A 27889-nucleotide genomic window follows, 5' to 3' on the forward strand; every position below is an offset into this window, starting at 1 on the left:
GATAAGAGGGACTGGGGGCATGCCAGCAGCTCACAGAGCGCTAGCCATACCCTCATTGTGAGGTTATGGGGGGTGTGGCTTGCAATCTCGTCAGTGCCACTTAGCCACACCCCCTTTGATGAGGACACACTCCCTTTTTTGGCAGACATCGAACTCACTCAAAGTTGGGAGATATGCAGTAGTATAGCAAACAAATCACAAATACCATCAATTCATTACAAATGAAGAGCTCATAAATGAATACACATCCATGGTTACAACAATCAATTAATTACTATGATGAATATGGAAAACCCCTCAGTAAAAAAAGTTTTGTGGTTAGGTCATGCTAAAATGTTGTTAGGGCTTGCTGAGATGTGTAGTTCCACAGCAGCTGGATTTGCACAGATTTAGAGATGAGCGCCGGAAATTTTTCGGGTTTTGTGTTTTGGTTTTGGGTTCGGTTCCGCGGCCGTGTTTTGGGTTCGACCGCGTTTTGGCAAAACCTCACCGAATTTTTTTTGTCGGATTCGGGTGTGTTTTGGATTCGGGTGTTTTTTTAAAAAAACCCTAAAAAACAGCTTAAATCATAGAATTTGGGGGTAATTTTGATCCCAAAGTATTATTAACCTCAAAAAACATAATTTACACTCATTTTCAGCCTATTCTGAACACATCACACCTCACAATATTATTTTTAGTCCTAAAATTTGCACCGAGGTCGCTGTGTGAGTAAGATAAGCGACCCTAGTGGCCGACACAAACACCGGGCCCATCTAGGAGTGGCACTGCAGTGTCACGCAGGATGGCCCTTCCAAAAAACCCTCCCCAAACAGCACATGACGCAAAGAAAAAAAGAGGCGCAATGAGGTAGCTGACTGTGTGAGTAAGATTAGCGACCCTAGTGGCCGACACAAACACCGGGCACATCTAGGAGTGGCACTGCAGTGTCACGCAGGATGTCCCTTCCAAAAAACCCTCCCCAAACAGCACATGACGCAAAGAAAAAAAGAGGCGCAATGAGGTAGCTGTGTGAGTAAGATTAGCGACCCTAGTGGCCGACACAAACACCGGGCCCATCTAGGAGTGGCACTGCAGTGTCACGCAGGATGTCCCTTCCAAAAAACCCTCCCAAATCAGCACATGATGCAAAGAAAAAGAAAAGAAAAAAGAGGTGCAAGATGGAATTATCCTTGGGCCCTCCCACCCACCCTTATGTTGTATAAACAAAACAGGACATGCACACTTTAACCAACCCATCATTTCAGTGACAGGGTCTGCCACACGACTGTGACTGATATGACGGGTTGGTTTGGACCCCCCCAAAAAAAGAAGCAATTAATCTCTCCTTGCACAAACTGGCTCTACAGAGGCAAGATGTCCACCTCATCTTCACCCTCCGATATATCACCGTGTACATCCCCCTCCTCACAGATTATCAATTCGTCCCCACTGGAATCCACCATCTCAGCTCCCTGTGTACTTTGTGGAGGCAATTGCTGCTGGTCAATGTCTCCGCGGAGGAATTGATTATAATTAATTTTAATGAACATCATCTTCTCCACATTTTCTGGATGTAACCTCGTACGCCGATTGCTGACAAGGTGAGCGGCGGCACTAAACACTCTTTCGGAGTACACACTTGTGGGAGGGCAACTTAGGTAGAATAAAGCCAGTTTGTGCAAGGGCCTCCAAATTGCCTCTTTTTCCTGCCAGTATAAGTACGGACTGTGTGACGTGCCTACTTGGATGCGGTCACTCATATAATCCTCCACCATTCTATCAATGTTGAGAGAATCATATGCAGTGACAGTAGACGACATGTCCGTAATCGTTGTCAGGTCCTTCAGTCCGGACCAGATGTCAGCATCAGCAGTCGCTCCAGACTGCCCTGCATCACCGCCAGCGGGTGGGCTCGGAATTCTGAGCCTTTTCCTCGCACCCCCAGTTGCGGGAGAATGTGAAGGAGGAGATGTTGACAGGTCGCGTTCCGCTTGACTTGACAATTTTGTCACCAGCAGGTCTTTCAACCCCAGCAGACCTGTGTCTGCCGGAAAGAGAGATCCAAGGTAGGCTTTAAATCTAGGATCGAGCACGGTGGCCAAAATGTAGTGCTCTGATTTCAACAGATTGACCACCCGTGAATCCTTGTTAAGCGAATTAAGGGCTGCATCCACAAGTCCCACATGCCTAGCGGAATCGCTCCGTGTTAGCTCCTTCTTCAATGCCTCCAGCTTCTTCTGCAAAAGCCTGATGAGGGGAATGACCTGACTCAGGCTGGCAGTGTCTGAACTGACTTCACGTGTGGCAAGTTCAAAGGGCATCAGAACCTTGCACAACGTTGAAATCATTCTCCACTGCACTTGAGACAGGTGCATTCCATCTCCTATATCGTGCTCAATTGTATAGGCTTGAATGGCCTTTTGCTGCTCCTCCAACCTCTGAAGCATATAGAGGGTTGAATTCCACCTCGTTACCACTTCTTGCTTCAGATGATGGCAGGGCAGGTTCAGTAGTTTTTGGTGGTGCTCCAGTCTTCTGTACGTGGTGCCTGTACGCCGAAAGTGTCCCGCAATTTTTCTGGCCACCGACAGCATCTCTTGCACGCCCCTGTCGTTTTTTAAAAAATTCTGCACCACCAAATTCAAGGTATGTGCAAAACATGGGACGTGCTGGAATTTGCCCATATTTAATGCACACACAATATTGCTGGCGTTGTCCGATGCCACAAATCCACAGGAGAGTCCAATTGGGGTAAGCCATTCCGCGATGATCTTCCTCAGTTGCCGTAAGAGGTTTTCAGCTGTGTGCGTATTCTGGAAAGCGGTGATACAAAGCGTAGCCTGCCTAGGAAAGAGTTGGCGTTTGCGAGATGCTGCTACTGGTGCCGCCGCTGCTGTTCTTGCGGCGGGAGTCCATACATCTACCCAGTGGGCTGTCACAGTCATATAGTCCTGACCCTGCCCTGCTCCACTTGTCCACATGTCCGTGGTTAAGTGGACATTGGGTACAACTGCATTTTTTAGGACACTGGTGAGTCTTTTTCTGACGTCCGTGTACATTCTCGGTATCGCCTGCCTAGAGAAGTGGAACCTAGATGGTATTTGGTAACGGGGGCACACTGCCTCAATAAATTGTCTAGTTCCCTGTGAACTAACGGCGGATACCGGACGCACGTCTAACACCAACATAGTTGTCAAGGACTCAGTTATCCGCTTTGCAGTAGGATGACTGCTGTGATATTTCATCTTCCTCGCAAAGGACTGTTGAACAGTCAATTGCTTACTGGAAGTAGTACAAGTGGGCTTACGACTTCCCCTCTGGGATGACCATCGACTCCCAGCGGCAACAACAGCAGCGCCAGCAGCAGTAGGCGTTACACGCAAGGATGCATCGGAGGAATCCCAGGCAGGAAAGGACTCGTCAGACTTGCCAGTGACATGGCCTGCAGGACTATTGGCATTCCTGGGGAAGGAGGAAATTGACACTGAGGGAGTTGGTGGGGTGGTTTGCGTGAGCTTGGTTACAAGAGGAAGGGATTTACTGGTCAGTGGACTGCTTCCGCTGTCACCCAAAGTTTTTGAACTTGTCACTGACTTATTATGAATGCGCTGCAGGTGACGTATAAGGGAGGATGTTCCGAGGTGGTTAACGTCCTTACCCCTACTTATTACAGCTTGACAAAGGGAACACACGGCTTGACACCTGTTGTCCGCATTTCTGGTGAAATACCTCCACACCGAAGAGCTGATTTTTTTGGTATTTTCACCTGGCATGTCAACGGCCATATTCCTCCCACGGACAACAGGTGTCTCCCCGGGTGCCTGACTTAAACAAACCACCTCACCATCAGAATCCTCCTGGTCAATTTCCTCCCCAGCGCCAGCAACACCCATATCCTCCTCATCCTGGTGTACTTCAACACTGACATCTTCAATCTGACTATCAGGAACTGGACTGCGGGTGCTCCTTCCAGCACTTGCAGGGGGTATGCAAATAGTGGAAGGCGCATGCTCTTCACGTCCAGTGTTGGGAAGGTCAGGCATCGCAAACGACACAATTGGACTCTCCTTGTGGATTTGGGATTTCAAAGAACGCACAGTTCTTTGCGGTGCTTTTGCCAGCTTGAGTCTTTTCAGTTTTCTAGCGAGAGGCTGAGTGCTTCCATCCTCATGTGAAGCTGAACCACTAGCCATGAACATAGGCCAGGGCCTCAGCCGTTCCTTGCCACTCCGTGTGGTAAATGGCATATTGGCAAGTTTACGCTTCTCCTCCGACAATTTTATTTTAGGTTTTGGAGTCCTTTTTTTTCTGATATTTGGTGTTTTGGATTTGACATGCTCTGTACTATGACATTGGGCATCGGCCTTGGCAGACGACGTTGCTGGCATTTCATCGTCTCGGCCATGACTAGTGGCAGCAGCTTCAGCACGAGGTGGAAGTGGATCTTGATCTTTCCCTAATTTTGGAACCTCAACTTTTTTGTTCTCCATATTTTATAGGCAGAACTAAAAGGCACCTCAGGTAAACAATGGAGATGGATGGATTGGATACTAGTATACAATTATGGACGGACTGCCACGGTTAGGTGGTATAAAAAAACCACGGTTAGGTGGTATATATTATAATAATAATACAATTATGGATGGACGGACTGCCTGCCGACTGCCGACACAGAGGTAGCCACAGCCGTGAACTACCGCACTGTACACTGGTTGATAAAGAGATAGTAGTATACTCGTAACAACTAGTATGACACTATGACGACGGTATAAAGAATGAAAAAAAAACCACGGTTAGGTGGTATATATTATAATAATAATACAATTATGGATGGACGGACTGCCTGCCGACTGCCGACACAGAGGTAGCCACAGCCGTGAACTACCGCACTGTACACTGGTTGATAAAGAGATAGTAGTATACTCGTAACAACTAGTATGACACTATGACGACGGTATAAAGAATGAAAAAAAAACCACGGTTAGGTGGTATATATTATAATAATAATACAATTATGGATGGACGGACTGCCTGCCGACTGCCGACACAGAGGTAGCCACAGCCGTGAACTACCGCACTGTACACTGGTTGATAAAGAGATAGTAGTATACTCGTAACAACTAGTATGACACTATGACGACGGTATAAAGAATGCAAAAAAAACCACGGTTAGGTGGTATATATTATAATAATAATACAATTATGGATGGACGGACTGCCTGCCGACTGCCGACACAGAGGTAGCCACAGCCGTGAACTACCGCACTGTACACTGGTTGATAAAGAGATAGTAGTATACTCGTAACAACTAGTATGACACTATGACGGTATAAAGAATGAAAAAAAAACCACGGTTAGGTGGTATATATTATAATAATAATACAATTATGGATGGACGGACTGCCTGCCGACTGCCGACACAGAGGTAGCCACAGCCGTGAACTACCGCACTGTACACTGGTTGATAAAGAGATAGTAGTATACTCGTAACAATTAGGATGACACTATGACGGTATAAAGAATGAAAAAAAAACCACGGTTAGGTGGTAGGTATATAATAATAAATAATACAATTCTGGTCGGACGGACTGCCTGCCGTGTGCCGACACAGAGGTAGCCACAGCCGTGAACTACCGCACTGTACACTGGTTGATAAAGAGATAGTAGTATACTCGTAACAATTAGGATGACACTATGACGGTATAAAGAATGAAAAAAAAACCACGGTTAGGTGGTAGGTATATAATAATAAATAATACAATTCTGGTCGGACGGACTGCCTGCCGTGTGCCGACACAGAGGTAGCCACAGCCGTGAACTACCGCACTGTACACTGGTTGATAAAGAGATAGTAGTATACTCGTAACAACTAGTATGACACTATGACGACGGTATAAAGAATGCAAAAAAAACCACAGTTAGGTGGTATATATTATAATAATAATACAATTATGGATGGACGGACTGCCTGCCGACTGCCGACACAGAGGTAGCCACAGCCGTGAACTACCGCACTGTACACTGGTTGATAAAGAGATAGTAGTATACTCGTAACAACTAGTATGACACTATGACGGTATAAAGAATGAAAAAAAAACCACGGTTAGGTGGTATATATTATAATAATAATACAATTATGGATGGACGGACTGCCTGCCGACTGCCGACACAGAGGTAGCCACAGCCGTGAACTACCGCACTGTACACTGGTTGATAAAGAGATAGTAGTATACTCGTAACAATTAGGATGACACTATGACGGTATAAAGAATGAAAAAAAAACCACGGTTAGGTGGTAGGTATATAATAATAAATAATACAATTCTGGTCGGACGGACTGCCTGCCGTGTGCCGACACAGAGGTAGCCACAGCCGTGAACTACCGCACTGTACACTGGTTGATAAAGAGATAGTAGTATACTCGTAACAATTAGGATGACACTATGACGGTATAAAGAATGAAAAAAAAACCACGGTTAGGTGGTAGGTATATAATAATAAATAATACAATTCTGGTCGGACGGACTGCCTGCCGTGTGCCGACACAGAGGTAGCCACAGCCGTGAACTACCGCACTGTACACTGGTTGATAAAGAGATAGTAGTATACTCGTAACAATTAGGATGACACTATGACGGTATAAAGAATGAAAAAAAAACCACGGTTAGGTGGTAGGTATATAATAATAAATAATACAATTCTGGTCGGACGGACTGCCTGCCGTGTGCCGACACAGAGGTAGCCACAGCCGTGAACTACCGCACTGTACACTGGTTGATAAAGAGATAGTAGTATACTCGTAACAATTAGGATGACACTATGACGGTATAAAGAATGAAAAAAAAACCACGGTTAGGTGGTAGGTATATAATAATAAATAATACAATTCTGGTCGGACGGACTGCCTGCCGTGTGCCGACACAGAGGTAGCCACAGCCGTGAACTACCGCACTGTACACTGGTTGATAAAGAGATAGTAGTATACTCGTAACAATTAGGATGACACTATGACGGTATAAAGAATGAAAAAAAAACCACGGTTAGGTGGTAGGTATATAATAATAAATAATACAATTCTGGTCGGACGGACTGCCTGCCGTGTGCCGACACAGAGGTAGCCACAGCCGTGAACTACCGCACTGTACACTGGTTGATAAAGAGATAGTAGTATACTCGTAACAATTAGGATGACACTATGACGGTATAAAGAATGAAAAAAAAACCACGGTTAGGTGGTAGGTATATAATAATAAATAATACAATTCTGGTCGGACGGACTGCCTGCCGTGTGCCGACACAGAGGTAGCCACAGCCGTGAACTACCGCACTGTACACTGGTTGATAAAGAGATAGTAGTATACTCGTAACAATTAGGATGACACTATGACGGTATAAAGAATGAAAAAAAAACCACGGTTAGGTGGTAGGTATATAATAATAAATAATACAATTCTGGTCGGACGGACTGCCTGCCGTGTGCCGACACAGAGGTAGCCACAGCCGTGAACTACCGCACTGTACTGTGTCTGCTGCTAATATAGACTGGTTGATATTTAAAGAGATATTAGTAGTATACAACAATACTATACTGGTGGTCAGGCACTGGTCACCACTCCTGCAGCAAAAGTGTGCACTGTTAATTAATATAATTGTACTCCTGGCTCCTGCTAACAACCTGCAGTGCTCCCCAGTCTCCCCCACAATTAATTATAAGCTTTTAATTTATACATTGATGACTGTGCAGCACACTGGGCTGAGCTGAGTGCACACAGACTGAGTCACACTGTGTGACTGACTGTGCTGTGTATCGTTTTTTTTTTCAGGCAGAGAACGGATATAGCAGAGAGAAGTGAACGGATATATTATATTAAATAAAAGTTAACTAGCAACTGCACTGGTCACTGACTGTGGTAAACTAACTCTGTCTGCGACTCTGCACAATCTCTCTCTATCTAATCTATCTATCTCTATTCTAATGGAGAGGACGCCAGACACGTCCTCTCCCTATCAATCTCAATGCACGAGTGAAAATGGCGGCGACGCGCGGCTCCTTATATAGAATCCGAGTCTCGCGATAGAATCCGAGCCTCGCGAGAATCCGACAGCGTCATGATGACGTTCGGGCGCGCTCGGGTTAACCGAGCAAGGCGGGAAGATCCGAGTCGCTCGGACCCGTGGAAAAAAAAGTGAAGTTCGTGCGGGTTCGGATTCAAAGAAACCGAACCCGCTCATCTCTACACAGATTGCCTATCGCTGTGTTAAGGTATGGAAATGTTTACAAACATCTTTGTGAACGCTACAATAGGACTTTTCATTTCAATCAATTTGTATTTTATTGTGATGTTCAGAAAGGTTGTTTAACTATACATTATGCATATAATTATTGTCTGCTCTCTTCTTAGACAAATGACCCTCACTTCACAGTTTATGGAAAAACCATACAACTAATTAAAGGTGACATCACTAATCAGGCTGTGGACTGCATTGTGAACTTAACAAACAGCTCCCTGAGCCAATCTCGTGGTAAATATAAAGAGTTCTAATAACATACTGTACTCTTGTATTCAACTTTAGATCAGTAACGTGCGGTCAGGGGAGGCAGAGTCTCACCTGTCATAATCCAGTATACTCCATAGTTTAGACTATGAAAATGATTACAATAATAACTTATAAATATCATCTATGTATTATTCTAATCATTTTTATAGTCAAAACTCACCACCAAATCATATGCGTGTATAAATCTGGCTGTAATACTAGCCAGTGCCTCCCAGGGCGTAACAAGGGCCTAATTCAGATCTGATTGCAGCAGCAAATTTGTTAGCAGTTAGGCAAAATAATGTGCACTGCAGGGGGAGGGGGGAAGGGGGGGTATATATAACGCGCAGAGAAAATTAGATTTGGGTTCAATCTGAAATCTAAATTGCAGTGTAAAAAATAAGATTTTAAACCTACCGGTAAATCTTTTTCTCGTAGTCCGTAGAGGATGCTGGGGACTCCGTAAGGACCATGGGGATAGACGGGCTCCGCAGGAGACATGGGCACTTTAAGAAAGACTTAGATCTGGTGTGCTCTGGCTCCTCCCTCTATGCCCCTCCTCCAGACCTCAGTTAGAGAAGCTGTGCCCAGAGGAGACGGACAGTGGCCCTCATTCCGAGTTGATCGGTCGCAAGGCGAATTTAGCAGAGTTACACACGCTAAGCCGCCGCCTACTGGGAGTGTATCTTAGCATCTTAAAATTGCGACCGATGTATTCGCAATATTGCGATCACAAACTACTTAGCAGTTTTAGAGTAGCTCAAGACTTACTCTGCCTGTGCGATCAGTTCAGTGCTTGTCGTTCCTGGTTTGACGTCACAAACACACCCAGCGTTCGCCCAACCACTCCCCCGTTTCTCCGGCCACTCCTGCGTTTTTTCCGGAAACGGTAGCGTTTTCAGCCACACGCCCATAAAACGCCGTGTTTCCGCCCAGTAACACCCATTTCCTGTCAATCACATTACGTTCGCCGGAGCGATGAGAAAGCCGTGAGTAAAAATACTTTCTTCATAGCAAAGATACTTGGCGCAGTCGCAGTGCGAATATTGCGCATGCGCACTAAGCGGAATTTCACTGCGATGCGATGAAAAATACCGAGCGAACGACTCGGAATGAGGGCCAGTACGAGGAAAGGATTTTTGTTAATCCAAGGGCAAGATTCATACCAGCCACACCAATCACACCGTATAACTTGTGATATACTATCCAGTTAACAGTATGAAAACGACATAGCATCAGTCCAAGACCGATGAGACTATAACATAACCCTTATTTAAGCAATAACTATATACAGGTCTTGCAGAAGTAGTTCGCACTTGGGACGGGCGCCCAGCATCCTCTACGGACTACGAGAAAAAGATTTACCGGTAGGTTTAAAATCTTATTTTCTCTTACGTCCTAGAGGATGCTGGGGACTCCGTAAGGACCATGGGGATTATACCAAAGCACCCAAACGGGCGGGAGAGTGCGGATGACTCTGCAGCACTGATTGAGCAAACAGAAGGTCCTCCTCAGCCAGGGTATCAAACTTATAGAACTTTGCAAAGGAGTTTCAACCCGACCAAGTAGTAGCTCGTCACAGCTGTAGCGCCGAGACCCCTCTGGCAGCCGTCCAAGAAGAGCCCACCTTCCTAGTGGAATGGGCCTTGACCGATTTAGGTAACGGCAATCCCGCCGTAGAATGCGCCTGCTGAATCGTGTTACAGATCCAGCGAGCAATAGTCTACTTTGAAGCAGTGGCACCAATCTTGTTGGTTGCATACATGACAAACAGTGCTTCTGTTTTTCTGACTGTAGCCGATCTGACCACGTAAATTTTCAAAGCCCTGACCACATCAAGGGACTCGGGATCCTTTCATATGAACTATTGTGGTGCCTGTGGCTACGCGGGACTGGGAGAATCCCGAGTCCCGCGTAGCCACAGGCACCACAACAGTTCATATGAAAGGATGAAACCACTTTTGGCAGGAATTGAGGACGGGTCCGCAATTCCGCTCTATCCATATGGAAAACCAGATAGGGGCTTTTATGTGATAAATTCGCTAATTCCGACACTCGCCTAGCCGAAGCCAAGGCTAATAACATGACCACCTTCCAAGTGAGATTTTTCAACTCCACCGTTTTAAGTGGTTCAAACCAGTGTGACTTAATGAAACTTAACACCACGTTAAGGTCCCAAGGCGACACCAGAGGTACAAAAGGAGGCTGAATATGCAGTACTCCCTTCACAAAAGTTTGTACTTCAGGGAGAGAGGCCAATTCCTTTTGAAAGAAAATGGATAATGCCGAAATCTGAACCTTAATAGATCCTAATTTTAGGACAAAATTCACTCCAGTTTGCAGGAAGTGAAGGAAACGGCCCAGATGGAATTCTTCCGTAGGAGCATTCCTGGCCTCACACCAAGAAACATATTTTCGCCATATACGGTGATAATGTTAAGATGTCATGTCCTTCCTAGCCTTTATTAGCGTAGGAATGACCTCATCCGGAATACCCTTATCCGCTAGGATCCGGCGTTCAACCGCCATGCCGTCCAACGCAGTCGCGGTAAGTCTTGGAATAGACATGGCCCCTGTTGCAACCGGTCCTGTCTTAGAGGAAGAGGCCACGGATCTTCTGTGAGCATTTCCTGCAGATCCGGATACCAGGTCTTTCGTGGCCAATCTGGAACAATGAGGATTGTTCTCATTCCTCTCCCTCCTACCATTCTCAACACCTTGGGTATGAGAGGAAGAGGGGGAAATACATAGACCGACTGGAACACCCACGGTGTCAATAGGGCATCTACAGCTACTGCCTGAGGGTCTCTTGACCTGGTGCAATACCTCTGTAGCTTTTTGTTGAGGCGTGACGCCATCATGTCTATCTGTGGCAGTTCCCACTGACTTGCAATCTGTGCGAAGACTTCCTAAAGAAGTCCTCTCTTGGATGCAGGTCGTGTTTGCTGAGGAAGTCTGCTACTCAGTTGTCCACTCCCGGAATGAACTGCTGAAAATGCGCTTACATGATTTTCCGCCCAGCGGAGAATCCTGGTGGCTTCTGCCATTTCCACTCTGCTCTTTGTGCCGCCTTGGCGGTTTACATGAGCCACTGCGGTGATGATGTCTGACTGGATCAAAACCGGTAGGTTGCGAAGCAATGTTTCCGCTTGCCGAAGAGCATTGTATATGGCCCTCAGCTCCAGGATGTTGATTTGAATACAAGTTTTTTGGCTTGACCCAAAGACCTTGGAAGTTTCTTCCCTGTGTGACTGCTCCCCCACCTCGGAGGCTCGCGTCAATGGCTACCAGAATCCAGTCCTGGATGGCGAACCTGCGACCCTGCAGAAGGTGAGCACTCTGCAGCCACCATAGGAGAGACACCCTGGCCCTAGGGGACAGGGTGATTAACTGATGCATCTGTAGATGTGATCCAGACCACTTGTTCCGTAGATCCCATTGGAAAGGCCTCGCATGGAACCTGCCGAAGGGAATGGCCCCATAAGATGCCACCATCTTTCCCAGGACCCGAGTGCAGTGATGCACTGACACCTGTTTTGGCTTTAATAGGTTTTTTACCAGAGTCATTAGTTCCTGGGCCTTCTCTATCGGAAGATAAACCCATTTCTGGTCCGTATTCAGAATCATACCCAAGAAGGGCAGACGAGGCATAGGAACCAACTGTGACTTCGGGATATTGAGAATCCAGCCGAGTTGCTGTGACACCTTCAGCGAAAGTGACACGCTGTTCAACAACTGCTCTTTTGATCTCGCCCTTATTAGGAGATCGTCCAAGTATGGGATAATTGTGACTCCTTGCTTGCGTAGGAGCACCATCATTTCCGCCAATTACCCTGAAATTGGTAATGACAATACTGTACCGTAATTCTCAGGTACGCCTGATGGGGTGGATAAATGGGAACATGAAGGTATGCAGCCTTTATGTCTAGATACACCATAAAATCCCCCCCTTCCAGGCTGGCGATGATCGCTCTGAGCGATTCCACCTTGAATTTAACCTTTTCAAGTATAGGTTCAGAGATTTTAATTTTAAAATAGGTCTGACCGAACCGTCCGGTTTCGGGACTACAGCCAAGGTTGAGTAATATCCCCTTCCTTGTTGAAGGAGGGAAACTTGAGCACCACCTGTTGGAGATACAATGGGGTATATTTACTAAAGTCCCGATTTTGACCGAGATGGTGTTTTTTCTAGAGATGAGCGGGTTCGGTTTCTTTGAATCCGAACCCGCACGAACTTCACTTTTTTTTTCACGGGTCCGAGCGACTCGGATCTTCCCGCCTTGCTCGGTTAACCCGAGCGCGCCCGAACGTCATCATGACGCTGTCGGATTCTCGCGAGACTCGGATTCTATATAAGGAGCCGCGCGTCGCCGCCATTTTCACACGTGCATTGAGATTGATAGGGAGAGGACGTGGCTGGCGTCCTCTCCATTAGAATAGATTAGAAGAGAGAGAGAGAGAGAGAGATTGTGCAGACAGAGTTTACCACAGTGACCAGTGCAGTTGTTGTTAAGTTAACTTTTATTTAATATATCCGTTCTCTGCTATATCCGTTCTCTGCCTGAAAAAAACGATACACAGCAGTCACACAGTGTGACTCAGTCTGTGTGCACTCAGCTCAGCCCAGTGTGCTGCACATCAATGTATAAAAGCTTATAATAATTGTGGGGGAGACCGGGGAGCACTGCAGGTTGTTATAGCAGGAGCCAGGAGTACATAATATTATATTAATTTAAAATTAAACAGTGCACACTTTTGCTGCAGGAGTGCCACTGCCAGTGTGACTAGTGGTGACCAGTGCCTGACCACCAGTATAGTAGTATATTGTTGTATACTATCTCTTTATCAACCAGTCTATATTAGCAGCAGACACAGTACAGTGCGGTAGTTCATGGCTGTGGCTACCTCTGTGTCGGCAGTCGGCACTCGGCAGGCAGTCCGTCCATCCATAATTGTATAATTATATACCACCTAACCGTGGTATTTTTTTTTCTTTCTTTATACCGTCGTCATAGTCATACTAGTTGTTACGAGTATACTACTATCTCTTTATCAACCAGTGTACAGTGCGGTAGTTCACGGCTGTGGCTACCTCTGTGTCGGCAGTCGGCAGGCAGTCCGTCCATCCATAATTGTATTATAATATATACCACCTAACCGTGGTTTTTTTTTCATTCTTTATACCGTCATAGTGTCATACTAGTTGTTACGAGTATACTACTATCTCTTTATCAACCAGTGTACAGTGCGGTAGTTCACGGCTGTGGCTACCTCTGTGTCGGCAGTCGGCAGGCAGTCCGTCCATCCATAATTGTATTATAATATATACCACCTAACCGTGGTTTTTTTTTCATTCTTTATACCGTCATAGTCAGTCATACTAGTTGTTACGAGTATACTACTATCTCTTTATCAACCAGTGTACAGTGCGGTAGTTCACGGCTGTGGCTACCTCTGTGTCGGCACTCGGCAGGCAGTCCGTCCATCCATAATTGTATTATAATATATACCACCTAACCGTGTTTTTTTTTTCATTCTTTATACCGTCATAGTGTCATACTAGTTGTTACGAGTATACTACTATCTCTTTATCAACCAGTGTACAGTGCGGTAGTTCACGGCTGTGGCTACCTCTGTGTCGGCAGTCGGCAGGCAGTCCGTCCATCCATAATTGTATTATAATATATACCACCTAACCGTGGTTTTTTTTTCATTCTTTATACCGTCATAGTGTCATACTAGTTGTTACGAGTATACTACTATCTCTTTATCAACCAGTGTACAGTGCGGTAGTTCACGGCTGTGGCTACCTCTGTGTCGGAACTCGGCAGGCAGTCCGTCCATCCATAATTGTATTATTATAATATATACCACCTAACCGTGGTTTTTTTTTCATTCTTTATACCGTCATAGTGTCATACTAGTTGTTACGAGTATACTACTATCTCTTTATCAACCAGTGTACAGTGCGGTAGTTCACGGCTGTGGCTACCTCTGTGTCGGCAGTCGGCAGGCAGTCCGTCCATCCATAATTGTATTATAATATATACCACCTAACCGTGGTTTTTTTTTCATTCTTTATACCGTCATAGTGTCATACTAGTTGTTACGAGTATACTACTATCTCTTTATCAACCAGTGTACAGTGCGGTAGTTCACGGCTGTGGCTACCTCTGTGTCGGCAGTCGGCAGGCAGTCCGTCCATCCATAATTGTATTATAATATATACCACCTAACCGTGTTTTTTTTTTCATTCTTTATACCGTCATAGTGTCATACTAGTTGTTACGAGTATACTACTATCTCTTTATCAACCAGTGTACAGTGCGGTAGTTCACGGCTGTGGCTACCTCTGTGTCGGCAGTCGGCAGGCAGTCCGTCCATCCATAATTGTATTATAATATATACCACCTAACCGTGTTTTTTTTTTCATTCTTTATACCGTCATAGTGTCATACTATTTGTTACGAGTATACTACTATCTCTTTATCAACCAGTGTACAGTGCGGTAGTTCACGGCTGTGGCTACCTCTGTGTCGGAACTCGGCAGGCAGTCCGTCCATCCATAATTGTATTATTATAATATATACCACCTAACCGTGGTTTTTTTTTCATTCTTTATACCGTCATAGTGTCATACTAGTTGTTACGAGTATACTACTATCTCTTTATCAACCAGTGTACAGTGCGGTAGTTCACGGCTGTGGCTACCTCTGTGTCGGCAGTCGGCAGGCAGTCCGTCCATCCATAATTGTATTATAATATATACCACCTAACCGTGGTTTTTTTTTCATTCTTTATACCGTCATAGTGTCATACTAGTTGTTATGAGTTACGAGTATACTACTATCTCTTTATCAACCAGTGTACAGTGCGGTAGTTCACGGCTGTGGCTACCTCTGTGTCGGCAGTCGGCAGGCAGTCCGTCCATCCATAATTGTATTATAATATATACCACCTAACCGTGGTTTTTTTTTCATTCTTTATACCGTCATAGTGTCATACTAGTTGTTACGAGTATACTACTATCTCTTTATCAACCAGTGTACAGTGCGGTAGTTCACGGCTGTGGCTACCTCTGTGTCGGCAGTCGGCAGGCAGTCCGTCCATCCATAATTGTATTATAATATATACCACCTAACCGTGGTTTTTTTTTCATTCTTTATACCGTCATAGTGTCATACTAGTTGTTACGAGTATACTACTATCTCTTTATCAACCAGTGTACAGTGCGGTAGTTCACGGCTGTGGCTACCTCTGTGTCGGAACTCGGCAGGCAGTCCGTCCATCCATAATTGTATTATTATAATATATACCACCTAACCGTGGTTTTTTTTCCATTCTTTATACCGTCATAGTGTCATACTAGTTGTTACGAGTATACTACTATCTCTTTATCAACCAGTGTACAGTGCGGTAGTTCACGGCTGTGGCTACCTCTGTGTCGGCAGTCGGCAGGCAGTCCGTCCATCCATAATTGTATTATAATATATACCACCTAACCGTGGTTTTTTTTTCATTCTTTATACCGTCATAGTGTCATACTAGTTGTTACGAGTATACTACTATCTCTTTATCAACCAGTGTACAGTGCGGTAGTTCACGGCTGTGGCTACCTCTGTGTCGGCAGTCGGCAGGCAGTCCGTCCATCCATAATTGTATTATAATATATACCACCTAACCGTGGTTTTTTTTTCATTCTTTATACCGTCGTCATACTAGTTGTTACGAGTATACTACTATCTCTTTATCAACCAGTGTACAGTGCGGTAGTTCACGGCTGTGGCTACCTCTGTGTCGGCACTCGGCAGGCAGTCCGTCCATCCATAATTGTATTATATACCACCTAACCGTGGTTTTTTTATACCACCTAACCGTGGCAGTCCGTCCATAATTGTATACTAGTATCCAATCCATCCATCTCCATTGTTTACCTGAGGTGCCTTTTAGTTCTGCCTATAAAATATGGAGAACAAAAAAGTTGAGGTTCCAAAATTAGGGAAAGATCAAGATCCACTTCCACCTCGTGCTGAAGCTGCTGCCACTAGTCATGGCCGAGACGATGAAATGCCAGCAACGTCGTCTGCCAAGGCCGATGCCCAATGTCATAGTACAGAGCATGTCAAATCCAAAACACCAAATATCAGAAAAAAAAGGACTCCAAAACCTAAAATAAAATTGTCGGAGGAGAAGCGTAAACTTGCCAATATGCCATTTACCACACGGAGTGGCAAGGAACGGCTGAGGCCCTGGCCTATGTTCATGGCTAGTGGTTCAGCTTCACATGAGGATGGAAGCACTCAGCCTCTCGCTAGAAAACTGAAAAGACTCAAGCTGGCAAAAGCACCGCAAAGAACTGTGCGTTCTTTGAAATCCCAAATCCACAAGGAGAGTCCAATTGTGTCGTTTGCGATGCCTGACCTTCCCAACACTGGACGTGAAGAGCATGCGCCTTCCACTATTTGCATGCCCCCTGCAAGTGCTGGAAGGAGCACCCGCAGTCCAGTTCCTGATAGTCAGATTGAAGATGTCAGTGTTGAAGTACACCAGGATGAGGAGGATATGGGTGTTGCTGGCGCTGGGGAGGAAATTGACCAGGAGGATTCTGATGGTGAGGTGGTTTGTTTAAGTCAGGCATCCGGGGAGACACCTGTTGTCCGTGGGAGGAATATGGCCGTTGACATGCCAGGTGAAAATACCAAAAAAATCAGCTCTTCGGTGTGGAGGTATTTCACCAGAAATGCGGACAACAGGTGTCAAGCCGTGTGTTCCCTTTGTCAAGCTGTAATAAGTAGGGGTAAGGACGTTAACCTCCTCGGAACATCCTCCCTTATACGTCACCTGCAGCGCATTCATAATAAGTCAGTGACAAGTTCAAAAACTTTGGGTGACAGCGGAAGCAGTCCACTGACCAGTAAATCCCTTCCTCTTGTAACCAAGCTCACGCAAACCACCCCACCAACTCCCTCAGTGTCAATTTCCTCCTTCCCCAGGAATGCCAATAGTCCTGCAGGCCATGTCACTGGCAAGTCTGACGAGTCCTCTCCTGCCTGGGATTCCTCCGATGCATCCTTGCGTGTAACGCCTACTGCTGCTGGCGCTGCTGTTGTTGCCGCTGGGAGTCGATGGTCATCCCAGAGGGGAAGTCGTAAGCCCACTTGTACTACTTCCAGTAAGCAATTGACTGTTCAACAGTCCTTTGCGAGGAAGATGAAATATCACAGCAGTCATCCTACTGCAAAGCGGATAACTGAGTCCTTGACAACTATGTTGGTGTTAGACGTGCGTCCGGTATCCGCCGTTAGTTCACAGGGAACTAGACAATTTATTGAGGCAGTGTGCCCCCGTTACCAAATACCATCTAGGTTCCACTTCTCTAGGCAGGCGATACCGAGAATGTACACGGACGTCAGAAAAAGACTCACCAGTGTCCTAAAAAATGCAGTTGTACCCAATGTCCACTTAACCACGGACATGTGGACAAGTGGAGCAGGGCAGGGTCAGGACTATATGACTGTGACAGCCCACTGGGTAGATGTATGGACTCCCGCCGCAAGAACAGCAGCGGCGGCACCAGTAGCAGCATCTCGCAAACGCCAACTCTTTCCTAGGCAGGCTACGCTTTGTATCACCGCTTTCCAGAATACGCACACAGCTGAAAACCTCTTACGGCAACTGAGGAAGATCATCGCGGAATGGCTTACCCCAATTGGACTCTCCTGTGGATTTGTGGCATCGGACAACGCCAGCAATATTGTGTGTGCATTAAATATGGGCAAATTCCAGCACGTCCCATGTTTTGCACATACCTTGAATTTGGTGGTGCAGAATTTTTTTAAAAACGACAGGGGCGTGCAAGAGATGCTGTCGGTGGCCAGAAAAATTGCGGGACACTTTCGGCGTACAGGCACCACGTACAGAAGACTGGAGCACCACCAAAAACTACTGAACCTGCCCTGCCATCATCTGAAGCAAGAAGTGGTAACGAGGTGGAATTCAACCCTCTATATGCTTCAGAGGTTGGAGGAGCAGCAAAAGGCCATTCAAGCCTATACAATTGAGCACGATATAGGAGATGGAATGCACCTGTCTCAAGTGCAGTGGAGAATGATTTCAACGTTGTGCAAGGTTCTGATGCCCTTTGAACTTGCCACACGTGAAGTCAGTTCAGACACTGCCAGCCTGAGTCAGGTCATTCCCCTCATCAGGCTTTTGCAGAAGAAGCTGGAGGCATTGAAGAAGGAGCTAACACGGAGCGATTCCGCTAGGCATGTGGGACTTGTGGATGCAGCCCTTAATTCGCTTAACAAGGATTCACGGGTGGTCAATCTGTTGAAATCAGAGCACTACATTTTGGCCACCGTGCTCGATCCTAGATTTAAAGCCTACCTTGGATCTCTCTTTCCGGCAGACACAGGTCTGCTGGGGTTGAAAGACCTGCTGGTGACAAAATTGTCAAGTCAAGCGGAACGCGACCTGTCAACATCTCCTCCTTCACATTCTCCCGCAACTGGGGGTGCGAGGAAAAGGCTCAGAATTCCGAGCCCACCCGCTGGCGGTGATGCAGGGCAGTCTGGAGCGACTGCTGATGCTGACATCTGGTCCGGACTGAAGGACCTGACAACGATTACGGACATGTCGTCTACTGTCACTGCATATGATTCTCTCAACATTGATAGAATGGTGGAGGATTATATGAGTGACCGCATCCAAGTAGGCACGTCACACAGTCCGTACTTATACTGGCAGGAAAAAGAGGCAATTTGGAGGCCCTTGCACAAACTGGCTTTATTCTACCTAAGTTGCCCTCCCACAAGTGTGTACTCCGAAAGAGTGTTTAGTGCCGCCGCTCACCTTGTCAGCAATCGGCGTACGAGGTTACATCCAGAAAATGTGGAGAAGATGATGTTCATTAAAATGAATTATAATCAATTCCTCCGCGGAGACATTGACCAGCAGCAATTGCCTCCACAAAGTACACAGGGAGCTGAGATGGTGGATTCCAGTGGGGACGAATTGATAATCTGTGAGGAGGGGGATGTACACGGTGATATATCGGAGGGTGAAGATGAGGTGGACATCTTGCCTCTGTAGAGCCAGTTTGTGCAAGGAGAGATTAATTGCTTCTTTTTTGGGGGGGGTCCAAACCAACCCGTCATATCAGTCACAGTCGTGTGGCAGACCCTGTCACTGAAATGATGGGTTGGTTAAAGTGTGCATGTCCTGTTTTGTTTATACAACATAAGGGTGGGTGGGAGGGCCCAAGGATAATTCCATCTTGCACCTCTTTTTTCTTTTCTTTTTCTTTGCATCATGTGCTGATTGGGGAGGGTTTTTTGGAAGGGACATCCTGCGTGACACTGCAGTGCCACTCCTAGATGGGCCCGGTGTTTGTGTCGGCCACTAGGGTCGCTAATCTAACTCACACAGCTACCTCATTGCGCCTCTTTTTTTCTTTGCGTCATGTGCTGTTTGGGGAGGGTTTTTTGGAAGGGCCATCCTGCGTGACACTGCAGTGCCACTCCTAGATGGGCCCGGTGTTTGTGTCGGCCACTAGGGTCGCTAATCTTACTCACACAGCTACCTCATTGCGCCTCTTTTTTTCTTTGCGTCATGTGCTGTTTGGGGAGGGTTTTTTGGAAGGGACATCCTGCGTGACACTGCAGTGCCACTCCTAGATGGGCCCGGTGTTTGTGTCGGCCACTAGGGTCGCTTATCTTACTCACACAGCGACCTCGGTGCAAATTTTAGGACTAAAAATAATATTGTGAGGTGTGAGGTATTCAGAATAGACTGAAAATGAGTGTAAATTATGGTTTTTGAGGTTAATAATACTTTGGGATCAAAATGACCCCCAAATTCTATGATTTAAGCTGTTTTTTAGTGTTTTTGGAAAAAAACACCCGAATCCAAAACACACCCGAATCCGACAAAAATAATTCGGTGAGGTTTTGCCAAAACGCGTTCGAACCCAAAACACGGCCGCGGAACCGAACCCAAAACCAAAACACAAAACCCGAAAAATTTCAGGCGCTCATCTCTAGTTTTTTCTTCAAAGTGTCATCTCGGGAATTTACTAAACTCAAATCTCGGCAGTGATGAGGGCATTCGTATTTTTTCGGAAGTCAAAGAAAAAAAATACGAATGAATACACCATCGGTCAAATACGACTGTTTTTTGATACAACTCGGTAATTTACTAAAAAGTGTATTTCACGAACACTGCCGGCAATAGCCTAACACTGCCGTGAAAAAATACAAATCGTAAAAAAAAGCAAATTTAAAACAGACCTGCTTTTTTTTACCGTGTTCTGATAGGCATGCACGGATCCATGAGATCCGTGCATGTTTATCAGTGGGAAGGGGTGGGAAAGTGTTAAATTTTCTGGAAAAAAATGCGTGGGGTCCCCCCTCCTAAGTAAAACCAGCCTCGGGCTCTTTGAGCCGGACCTGGTTGAAAAAATATGGGGAAAAAATGTCAGGGGTTCCCCCATATTTAATCAACCAGCACCGGGCTCTGCGCCTGGTTCAAAAAATAGGGGGGACAAAAAGCGTAGGGGTCCCCCGTATTTTTTAAACCAGCACCGGGCTCCACTAGCCAGATACATAATGCCACAGCCGGGGGACACTTTTATCTAGGTCCCTGCGGCCCTGGCATTTCATACCCAACCAGTCACCCCTGGCCGGGGTACCCTGGAGGAGTGGGGACCCCTTCAATCAAGGGGTCCCCCCCTCCAGCCACCCAAGGGCCAGATGTGAAGCCCGAGGCTGTCCCCCCCATCCAAGGGCTGCGGATGGGGGGCTGATAGCCTTGTGAAAATTGAAAGAATATTGTTTTTTCCAGTAGTACTACAAGTCCCAGCAAGCCTCCCCCGCAAGCTGGTACTTGGAGAACCACAAGTACCAGCATGCGGTGGAAAACCGGGCCCGCTGGTACCTGTAGTACTACTACTAAAGAAATACCCAAAAAAAAACAGGACACACACACCGTGACAGTATAAGTTTATTACATACATGCACACCTCCAAACATACATACTTACCTATGTTCACACGAGGCTCTGTCCTCTTCTCCATGTAGAATCCTAGGGGTACCTGTGTAAAAAATTATACTCACATAATCCAGTGTACCTTCTGTTCTTTGTATAATCCACGTACTTGGAAACCCGACCACGCACTGAAAGGGGTCCCATGTTTACACATGGGACCCCTTTCCCCGACTGCCAGGACCCCCCCTGACTCCTGTCAAAGAGGGTCCCTTCAGCCAATCATGGAGCGCCACGTCGTGGCACTCACCTGATTGGCTGTGTGCTCCTGTAGTGTCTGTCAGGCTGCACACGGCAGAGATACAATGTAGCGCCTATGCGCTCCATTGTATCCAATGGTGGGAACTTTGCGGTCAGCGGTGAGGTTACTTTCGGTCAACCGCTGACCGCAAAGTGGCAACATCCCCTGTCGTCCATACATGCTGGTCAATCGAGGGATGTTGTTGATGATACCATGCTGCCGAATGCAGCATGGCTCCTGCTCCCCCGCCGTTGATCATCGCTGGCAGCATTGGCAAGTTTGTATGAACTCGCTGATGCCAGCCCCACCGCCATCATGCGCAATGTTGCTGGGTACACACACCACGTAGAGTGTACCCAGAATTAAAGAGAGGAGCAGTCACCAGATGCAAAAGAATACAAGAGGAGATGTATCAAGCCTTGGAGGTATAACAACCAATCAGATTCTCCATATTATTATCTTTTAGAAGGTGCAAGATAAATGCTAAATAGAATCTGATTGGTTACTATAAGCAACATCTCCACTTCTAAAAACCACTTAGTGGCCCAAGGCAGTCAATGAGCTTATAACTGTCATTTATCTATCACAGTGGGGGTAATTCAGATCTTAGCACATCTACGATCATTTACTGTGACCTGCGGGGGGACGCCCAGCACAGGGCTAGTCCACCCCGCATGTCAGCCCCCCCCCCCCCCCCCCCCAGCACATGGCTGCGATACTTTTGCACCCGCCGAGTAGCTCCCTGCCAGCGCAGCTCCTGTGATGATACGCAGCCGCCACGGCCCTCCCCCCACCCCCACCCCCCCACCGGTCCGGACATGCCTGTGTTGTTCGGACCGCTCCCCGCCTTTGGTCTTCCAACGCCGTTGACACGCCCCCTCCTGCCCCCTCCCGCTCCGCAACTGCCTCTGCATGTCAATCAGGCAGAGGCGATCACAGCCCAGAGATGCTTTTAGCATCTCACTAGTGATCGCACTCCACAAAGTGATTCAGGCTGTGATCACTGCCGCTGCAGCGATCCAGTCTGAATTAGCCCCAGTGTATGAAATGAAGCTATTTGTTAGCAACCTAACAATTGAAGTGCAATGTCAAATATATTAAAAACAACTACACATAGGGGGTCATTCCGAGTTGATCACTCGCTAGCTACTTTTAGCAGCCGTGCAAACGCATAGTCGCCGCCCATGGGGGAATGTATTTTCGCTTTGCAAGTGTGCAAACACCTGTGCAGCTGAGTGGTACAAAAATTTTTTTGCGCAAAACAAGACCAGCCTTGTAGTTACTTATTCTGTGCGATGATTGCTGCGACGAAGGTCCCGGAATTGACGTCAGATACCCGCCCTGCAAACACCTGGACACAGTGGTTTTCCCATACACTCCCAGAAAACGGTTAGTTGACACCCATAAACACCCTCTTCCTGTCAATCTCCTTGCGATCGGCTGTGCGAATGGAATCTTTGCTAGATCCAGTGCGCAGCAGCGATGCTCTTTGTGCCCGTAGGACGAGCGTGCGCATTGCAGCGCATATGCATGCGTAGTTTTGAAATTTTTTTACCTGATCGCTGCGCTGCGAAAATCGGCAGCGAGCGATCAGCTCGGAATGACCCCCATAGTACTATTATTAATGAACATTCCACAGCCCTTTGCCTGGTGATTACAGTATTTAGTGGTAGATTGTTGAAATGTGCTAATATATATGTATTTTCCCCCAGGTGTTTCTGGAGCTATATTGGCTGCTGGTGGTGACACTGTTAAGGAAGAATGCAAAGATATTGGTACTTTTATTCTTTCTTTTCTTTCTTTTTTTTTTAAGCGAATAAAGCAATAAGAAAGGTGTATAATTAAATGAGCTACAATGTCACTTTGAGCAAAGGTTTCTCTAACAGAGGCTAGCTAAGTCAAGGAGGCAAACACAAGCAAATTATCCAGGTTTTCTACCAGTGTGCCACAATGAAAAATAGGCATGACAAACACTATGCAAAGCTAGAATCAAATACAACATATACCAGCCCCATATGATAAAGCAGTAACTATCCATATGACCTCTATACAATACAACAAAAATTATATAGACCCCTACTTAAATTAACAGATATTTTTAATGCCCAATATACAAAAAAAATAGCATTCTGGCAATCTCTATACAACATACAAAGCATTACAATGACCTCTACACAACGACAGCCATCTAAAAACATACGTACAAAATAGGGAGCATTCTACTGCCAACAAACAATACAGAGAGCACTCTAGTTAGCAATATACATTTCCCTTACCATTCCTGGAATCTAGTTGCTGTCACAAAACATTCTAGTGACCTTTCATACACTACAGAGAGCATTCTAGAATTTTTTTTTTTTAAAGCTTTGTATGTTGTAAACTAGAATGATGTCGATATTGCTGTCTGTATTGTATAGATGACACTATAATGCTTTGAATTGTTTTTATGTCACTAGAATTTTCCTGTAATAGTAACTTGGTAACTAGAATGCTCAGTGCATTGTATATTGGCCACTAGAATGCTATCTAGTGTGATATGCTCAGCCTATGTTAAAATTCTCATTTCTGCAGCCCGGTACACTGGGATTCCACAGGGAATACATCAGGTGTAGAGTTGGATCTTGATCCGAGGCCCCAACAGGCTAAAGCTTTGACTGTTCCCAGGATGCATTGCACCGCCTCCTCTATAACCCCACCTCCAGGCACTTGGGCTCAGTTTATAAGTTGGTGCCTGCAGAGCAGGTCACTAACAGGTGGGGCTGCACTAGGCAGCCCTGAAAAGAGCTTTTTAAGAAGACTTCAAGGGCCGCAGCACTTTCTATGTCATTCTGACATGCTGCGCTGTGGCTCCATCACCTCCCCAGCAGTGCTGCATACTCCCGCGGCCGGGGTCCAGGGTACTTGCAGCGGAGGCGCACTAGTCATCAAGCACACCACCGCTGACGCTCTCAAGGATTGCGTGGCTGCATTAGGGAGGAAGTAAGAGGGTCCACCAGGTGGGACCCGCCGGTTAATCGCGGTCCATTCGCGGTCCCAGGAGACGGACTGCGTCGCTGGCATGGACACTGTACTGCACATGGACCCCACTATATCCACCAGGGCAGGGAGCACAGGTCAGATTTACTAAAATCCATTTTATATAGGCTCCTCAGTACCCGGTGGTGATAAGACGCTGACCTGTAACTCCTCCCCCAGCTACTTCTGGTGTTCCTGCCCTGGAGCTGCATTTCACTCTCCCTCACTCCCTGACAGAGATTTTGGCGCCATCTTCACTACTAGCTGGGCTGATCTCCGGGACTGCAGGGCTCTGTCTCCTCTGTAAAGCTGTCTGTCTTATCAGCGATGTGCATTTACAGGCACTTAAGTATTCTACATGTAATTTTAGACAGTGTTAGTTAAGAACAAGTGTGCTGCTATCTGAATATTTAGTACAAGTATTCTGTGATATACATCCAGTATTTACTGTGCATTGTTATATCTATATCCATACATATTTATATGTAGTTCTACTAGTCCAGTGCAGTTTTATTGTTTATCTGTAATAACTTCTGCATTGTACCTGTGACTGAGTGTGCCTGTAGCTGTTGTGTGGATTACATTCTCCTGTATCACACATATTGCTATCACTATATTCTGTACCCTGAGGGGCTAGGTGCGTCAGGGTCCCATATATATAGTGCTACACAGAATATGCGATTTGGTATTGTTTACTGTGTATTTCAGTCACCTCATACTGCTTAAATCCTCTGTTTGTGTTCTGTATTTACTGTCACATGACACAGGGTGTTATTTGCAGGTATTGTGTTTGTCTGGCTATATTGTACTGTGACACTATAAGGCTACATTCTCTATAATGTCTGTCACACAGGGCAGGAAATCCGTGGACGCTTCTGCATCCTGCTGTGCTGGCACCACGGATTTACCTGAGAGGGAAGTGTTAGCTGCTGATTCAGGCGCTGGGTGCCATATACCTCCCAATCAACCTGTAGCACCTGTGGCCAATCTGGACCCACCTTGGGAAGCATTCTCAAGTATGCTGAATACGCTTGTAACACGTCTTACGCCCCCCTGTGGGACCTCCTGTGCCATTACAGCCACATATTGTCCCTGTAGTTAATCCGCCTTGGGTGGACACTCTGTCTACCCAGTTACAACAATTGAATCAATCTTTGGTTAGACACAAGTCTGCCCCACGCCCCTCTGGGGCCAAGGGGTCATCTAAGCGGGCCATTTCTTCCTCACAATCCACAAATATTTTGGATATTTCTTCTGATGAGGATGGGGAGTATACTGATCCAATACACAAAATGGAAAGCTGCTCAATCAGATTGTAATGTCACTCAGGTGCTAAAAGGGAGGGGTAATTCTGTGTAGGAAAAAACTATGTGTTCCCTAATTTACACGTGTGAAAAATATTACTACATAATAGTCAGATAATACGGAGATCTTAGTTGCGTATATCTGCAGATATAGGGTTAAGCCCCCAGGCCGATCGACAAGGCTTCTCCGTCACTGGGGGTCCCTAATGCTAGGTATGGGTCTGGGGTGCAGGACCCCACGATGTCGGCACAAGTCGGCCACCCCAGGTCAGCACACAGGTGAGAATTAATAGAGGTTAATAAGAAGCACAGAAGTGCTATGTAAGTGGTGTGATTAAAATAATATATACAAAGTGATAGGGAAAATCATAAGTGTTAATAAAGTGTTAGGGTGTGCCGACCTGAAGCAGCCCAGCCATACTGACACAGGGGCCACTGCACCCCACACCCACCCCATAATTAATTACAAATATGTCTGGGTTAAATTCCCAGTGTAAGGCCACATGGTAATGGCTCCTACAGCATCTGAGAGCCAGCTTACCTGGGGATACCCCTGGCTTCCCCTATGGCACTCTGGAGTCAGTAATCCCTCCTAATGCTGACCCATCTATGCCTCTCTAAATACAATACACAAAATGGAAAGCTGCTCAATCAGATTGTAATGTCAATCAGGTGCTAAAAGGGAGGGGTAATTCTGTGTAGGAAAAAACTATGTGTTTCCTAATGCACACGAGTGAAAAATATTACTACATAATAGTCAGATAATACAGAGATCTTAGTTGCGTATATCTGCAGATATAGGGTTAAGCCCCCAGGCCGATCGACAAGGCTTCTCCGTCACTGGGGGTCCCTAATGCTAGGTATGGGTCCGGGGTGCAGGACCCCACGATGTCGGCACAGGTCGGCCACCCCAGGTCAGCACACAGGTGAGAATTAATAGGGGTTAATAAGAAGCACAGAAGTGCTATGTAAGTGGTGTGATTAAAATAATATATACAAAGTGATAGGGAAAATCATAAGTGTTAATAAAGTGTTAGGGTGTGCCGACCTGAAGCAGCCCAGCAATACCGACACAGGGGCCACCGCACCCCACACCCACCCCATAAATAATTACAAATATGTCTGGGTTAAATTCCCAGTGTAAGGCCACATGGTAATGGCTCCTGCAGCATCTGAGAGCCAGCTTACCTGGGGATACCCCTGGCTTCCCCTATGGCACTCTGGAGTCAGCAATCCCTCCTAATGCTGACCCATCTATGCCTCTCTAAATACAATACACAAAATGGAAAGCTGCTCAATCAGATTGTAATGTCACTCAGGTGCTAAAAGGGAGGGGTAATTCTGTGTAGGAAAAAAACGATGTGTTCCCTAATGCACACCGAGTGAAAAATATTACTACATAATAGTCAGATAATACGGAGATCTTAGTTGCGTATATCTGCAGATATAGGGTTAAGCCCCCAGGCCGATCGACGAGGCTTCTTCGTCACTGGGGGTCCCTAATGCTAGGTATGGGTCCGGGGTGCAGGACCCCACGATGTCGGTACAGGTCGGCCACCCCAGGTCAGCACACAGGTGAGAATTAATAGGGGTTAATAAGAAGCACAGAAGTGCTATGTAAGTGGTGTGATTAAAATAATATATACAAAGTGATAGGGAAAATCATAAGTGTTAATAAAGTGTTAGGGTGTGCCGACCTGAAGCAGCCCAGCCATACCGACACAGGGGCCACCGCACCCCACACCCACCCCACTCAGTGTGCATT

General features: G+C 46.2%; 1 protein-coding gene across 1 annotated transcript in view; it reads left to right on the plus strand.

Annotated features, from left to right (window-relative positions):
• The window catches only part of LOC134943465 (protein mono-ADP-ribosyltransferase PARP15-like), a 175712-nt gene that overhangs the window by 93757 nt on the left and 54066 nt on the right, over positions 1 to 27889 (plus strand). The window contains exons 4-5 of the mRNA XM_063932296.1: positions 8385 to 8505; positions 23518 to 23580. Of these exons, the coding sequence (XP_063788366.1) occupies positions 8385 to 8505; positions 23518 to 23580 (184 nt within the window). The remainder of the gene's footprint in view (positions 1 to 8384; positions 8506 to 23517; positions 23581 to 27889) is intronic.

The sequence above is a fragment of the Pseudophryne corroboree genome, chromosome 7 (assembly GCF_028390025.1).
Source record: "Pseudophryne corroboree isolate aPseCor3 chromosome 7, aPseCor3.hap2, whole genome shotgun sequence".
NCBI lineage: Eukaryota > Metazoa > Chordata > Amphibia > Anura > Myobatrachidae > Pseudophryne > Pseudophryne corroboree.